This window comes from Vigna radiata, chromosome 8 (genome assembly GCF_000741045.1).
Source record: "Vigna radiata var. radiata cultivar VC1973A chromosome 8, Vradiata_ver6, whole genome shotgun sequence".
Lineage (NCBI taxonomy): Eukaryota > Viridiplantae > Streptophyta > Magnoliopsida > Fabales > Fabaceae > Vigna > Vigna radiata.
The window spans coordinates 29,438,972-29,443,880 of NC_028358.1; the positions used below are offsets into that span (position 1 = coordinate 29,438,972).

At 35.2% G+C, this 4,909-nt stretch overlaps 1 protein-coding gene across 1 annotated transcript; it reads left to right on the top strand.

Moving 5' to 3' along the window:
* The first annotated feature begins 2,322 nt into the window (after positions 1-2,322).
* LOC106771659 (peroxidase 5) lies at positions 2,323-3,736 on the top strand. Its single transcript, XM_014657658.2, has 2 exons — positions 2,323-2,733; positions 2,836-3,736. Exons 1-2 carry the CDS (start codon positions 2,515-2,517, stop codon positions 3,589-3,591), a joined length of 975 nt encoding a protein of 324 aa, XP_014513144.1. The 5' UTR covers positions 2,323-2,514; the 3' UTR covers positions 3,592-3,736.
* Positions 3,737-4,909: the final 1,173 nt, after the last annotated feature.

Sequence of the window (4,909 nt, forward strand, 5' to 3'; positions counted from 1 at the left end):
GTTTTAGTTTTCTAACTTTGTGGCATTGGGCGTGGATTCTTTGGCATACAACATTATTGTTCTTCCATGATTTCATATTTTTGGTTGCTCTTCTTGCTTCTCTTGATTGCCAACTTCATTTGCTTTAAATAAAAGCTTCATGTCATTAAATTAGACACAAAACATGGAGATTAGTAGTATAATTAGATTAGTGTAACCCAAAATGTAATTATTTACAAAAAACATTCTAAAATTGAAGATAAGAAGGTTTAAATCAACATCGTCATTTGCTTCCACAAATTACAGCTTCATGTTCAAGATGATTATATTAACTACACTTCGCGTATGGTCTTTTCCAATATTTGAATGGTGGGTGCCCAATTTTTTGCAGTACTGACAAGGTGAATGATTTTTCTTTTTACCCTTACCTTTATTTGTAGTGTTTTCACTACTTATTTTTTTCTTCTTCTTGAAGCTTTTCTTTCTGTCATGATTCTTTGTTGGTAACACACTTTTAACCACTTGATCTTGTCTCATAAGCCCTCGTTGCTCTTGTGCCTACAAGGCATGTAACCCTTTTGCCAAGTCGTTTATATTTTCTAGGGTGGTTATGGATTCCTCGTGTCTTTCTGGCATGGTTACAAGGACTTTTTTTTTTATATATGTAATAAAAAAACTTTGTGCCAAGTAATTTTACCTTCTTAACAATGCCAAGCAATCTATGTAAGTACTCTTTAATGGTCTCATACTGCTTCATCTTTTGGAGTTCAAATTCCTTCATCAAGTTCAACACTTGCATACCTTAAATCCTTTCATCTCTTGCATATTCCCCCTTTAGATGATCCCATATTGTTTTTGTTGTTTATAAGTCATGATTCTAATGAATATGGTTGTTGAAACACCATCAAAGAGACACGACTTTGCCTTTGCTTTCTAGGTTTTTTTTCCTCTTGTGAATTTTGATCTAGGCCATATTGGGATTGCGTCAGGCACCGAAAGTAATTCATAATCCTATTCAACAACTTGCCAAAGATCCAAAGCCTCTTGGTAAGCTTCAAATAGTTTTCCCCTCAAAGATAGGAGGTGTTACTCGAGAAAAATTTAATTCAACATTCATTTTCGCAAATTTGTAAGAAGACAACTTTAGATACCACATTATTGAGTTACAAAAGAAACTAAATTAATATAGAAGTATAGGGCAGGACATGTTTTTTATGATGAATCTAAATAAAGGAAATAATTTTTTTAATTTAAATAGCACCAATACATTTATAATGATTCAAATAATAATAAAAAGCAATAATCACGTATGGATAGAGGAAAAAATTACTTATTCTTAAAATCCACTTGTCACTTATTGAATAAGATGTATAAAATAAATGTATAAAATTAACGTAAATTACTAAAGTATATATTTAACAACCACAATTATATGTTAATATAATTTTTTGACTAACATTTTGACATTATATATGTCATTTTCTTATTTGATATAGAGTATGTCACCTTAATAATAAATAAATAATGAACCAATAAGAAAATAGCTTGTACTATGTCAAAATATTTTAAAAAAATGTATGTGAAAATATTTTTTTCCATTTAACATATATGGATATGGGCGGTGAGCAATGGAAGATTCTCCCAAAGGTACAACACCAAAAAAATTTCTAGGCACCAAGCAAACAAGCTTAAATGTTGTTTTTATATACACTACCAATTTTCAAAAATAACAACAAAAACCATTCTTAGCAAATATCATGATAATACGAATTCAAGTAGTGGAAAATTATCAAATGATTGTACGTATCTAAAGTTTTGTAAAATTTTATGTACGAGAACAGTAGTAATAGTATAGCTGGATGGTTTGCATACAGGAATTTTGGTAAAAGTTTTAACGCTTCATGTTATATAATCATCTTTATACATTCTGAAAGATTGGAGTTGGCTTGAAAAAAAAAATAAAAAACATTTCATGTATGATAAATTAAGAATTTAATTAGTTATAATTAATGCCATCTAATCATAGACTATATATATTATAGTGAGATATTTCTCTTCTTTAATATTTATTAAACATTTAAATACTATATCGATTAAATTTTTATATTTTGTGTTGTTGTGAGAGAAGACACAGGTTATTGTTGTAGTGATTAGATGTTTGAAAAAGAAGTCGTCATTGCCCTTACCAGGTCTTCCATGTATTAATAGAAAAAAAGGTCTTACTTAATCAAACTATGTGAAATGTCATAGTCAATTATTAAAGGCATGAATGAAAGAATAGACAAATTCTCCGGCAGGTCAGGTGGCTGATGAAGCAAAGCAAGTAGTCATATTATCCAAATGACGAATATTTCAAAGTCGGATTGCTTGAAGCAGCATCTAACGCTGCAGGCTACAGCCAAAGACACGGTTTTGGTTCAAAAAGTAAGAGCTACTCTCACCTTTCACAACATTTCTCAACCTATAAATACAATTCTCTCTTCCCTCTTCTCTCAAACATATACTTTCTCTCATTCATACTCTACACTCCCTCTAATGGCTGGATTTTCACACCTCCATCTAATGCTCTCAACCTTCTTTCTAATTCTCTTCATTTTCCCATCAGCCTCCGCATCTTTGAAGCTTGATTTTTACAAAACCACGTGTCCTTCTGCGGAGGCAATAGTAAGAAGCGCTGTGGAGAAAGCCGTTTCTCTCAACCCAGGCATAGCTGCTGGTTTGATCAGAATGCATTTTCATGATTGTTTTGTGAGGGTAAGCACTTCATCTTCTTCATCAGTATCTAGTTAATGAGTTTATTAGTGAAATCAAATACATTAAAATGAATTGCTATAATTATACGTTATACACATGCAGGGCTGTGATGGTTCTGTGCTGTTGGAATCAACACCGGGGAACCCATCAGAGAGAGACCACCCTGCCAACAACCCAAGTCTACGAGGCTTCCATGTCATCGACGAAGCCAAGGCCCAAATAGAGGCAGAGTGTCCACACACCGTGTCCTGTGCAGACATTCTCGCTTTTGCTGCTCGAGACAGCGCCAACAAAGTTGGAGGCATAAACTACGCAGTGCCAGCTGGACGCAGAGATGGTCGTGTCTCCATCAGAGACGAAGCATCACAACTGCCCCTTCCAACTCTCAACGCAGACCAACTCATTGATAACTTCCGACAAAAAGGGTTGTCTGCAGATGAAATGGTGACACTTTCTGGAGCCCATTCTATTGGTGTGTCACACTGTTCCTCCTTCTCCGACCGCTTGCACTCTTTCAATGCCACCTTTCCTCAAGATCCCTCCATGGATTCAAAATATGCTACGTCCTTGAAACCCAAGTGTCCACCAGGGAGCGATAACACGGTGCCTCTTGATGCATCCACTCCTAACCGTTTGGACAACAAATACTACACAGAGCTGAAGAACCACCGNGGTTTGCTTACCTCGGATCAGACGTTGCTCGCCAGCCCCTCAACCAGGCCAATGGTACTCACCAATGCTAAACATTCCTCAGTCTGGGCTCGCAAGTTTGCTAAGGCAATGGTCCNTATGGGTTCCATTGACGTCCTCACCGGTTCACAGGGCGAGATCAGGACNCNTTGTTCCCTCGTTAATTGACTCTGCACATCCGCTCTCCTAATTTTACTCAATTGTTCATATATCTCCAAATATATATTTCTTCATTCTTTCCATTCTTTTCCTTCTTTTAAACTAACTCACCCTTGTCTGTAATCTTCTCCAAATTCAATTCAATTCTATATTTGTAACCCATTCAATTGAAAAATATTGTTTTCTGTTTTTCTCTTAAATTGCAATATTGTTATCTTGTTTTTATTATATAATTTTGTACGAGAGAAATGTTAAAACAGTTTTTCTTATTTATTTCTCTAAACTATTTTTTTTTATATTTTGATTATTATATTGTTCTTTTCCGTAACCAGGGTTTACGTTATCTTTTTCAACATAAAGTGATAAAAGTGGTTTTTGACATATATCTTGGAGGAAAATGTATGACTACATATAATAAATTTAACCAGAAGTCTCATAGGAAGACTTCCTTATTTTATTCTTGTTTGAAATAAGAAAATTATGATTTGTTGAATGAGAGATATTAATATATAGGTTTAATGTCACTCTAAGTTCTGATTTTCGACCAGAATCTCAAATAGGTCATTTTCTTTTTAGGCGTCTCAATTGTGTCTTATTTTTGTAAAATTAAATCAAATAGAGACTTTTTGTCAAATTGAAAAGACGTCCTTAAAGAATATATTACGTGGCATGCTGAGGGTGTTGTTTTTAGATGATGTGTCAGTTTATACATAATTGTGACATGTATTTTATAATTTCTAAATTAAAAAATTGAGGGTAAATTGGGAAAAAGAAATTAAAGGCTGCTCCCTTTCTGATTTCAATTGCAGAGAACAATCTTATTTTGAGGTGCTCGTGTTTTTGTTCGTCGCGGTTTGGGTTGCTCGGTTGATGGCTTGCGATTTCGATCTCCTTTCTGGTGCGGTGATCTTTCGCGATTAGGGTTTGTGCGGGGAGTTTTGGAGCTCGCGATGATGCTGTTTTTGTTTCGTGGTGGTGCGACTCTAGTGTAGAGATCTGGTTCGCGTTGTGATGGAGCCTTCACGCGTGGCTCGCGAGGTGGTTCAGTGAGGATGATGCGAGCTCACAATGGTTTTTCCAGTGTTGGTGCCTGTTGCGAGATGCATTGGAAGTGAACAGAGGTCCAACAAGGTTCGGATGGTGTTCCTGCGGTGGTTGATGTTGTTTTCCCTCTTTTAAATATACCTCATTTTCTATTTATCAACCTATTTCTTCTCCCTAATCTTTGTTCCCACAACTTCTCCACAAGCAAGTGAAGCATATTCCATCAGCCAGACCATCAAAAATCGAGAGATGACATTTTCGAGCAATATACTTTTTTTCTTCC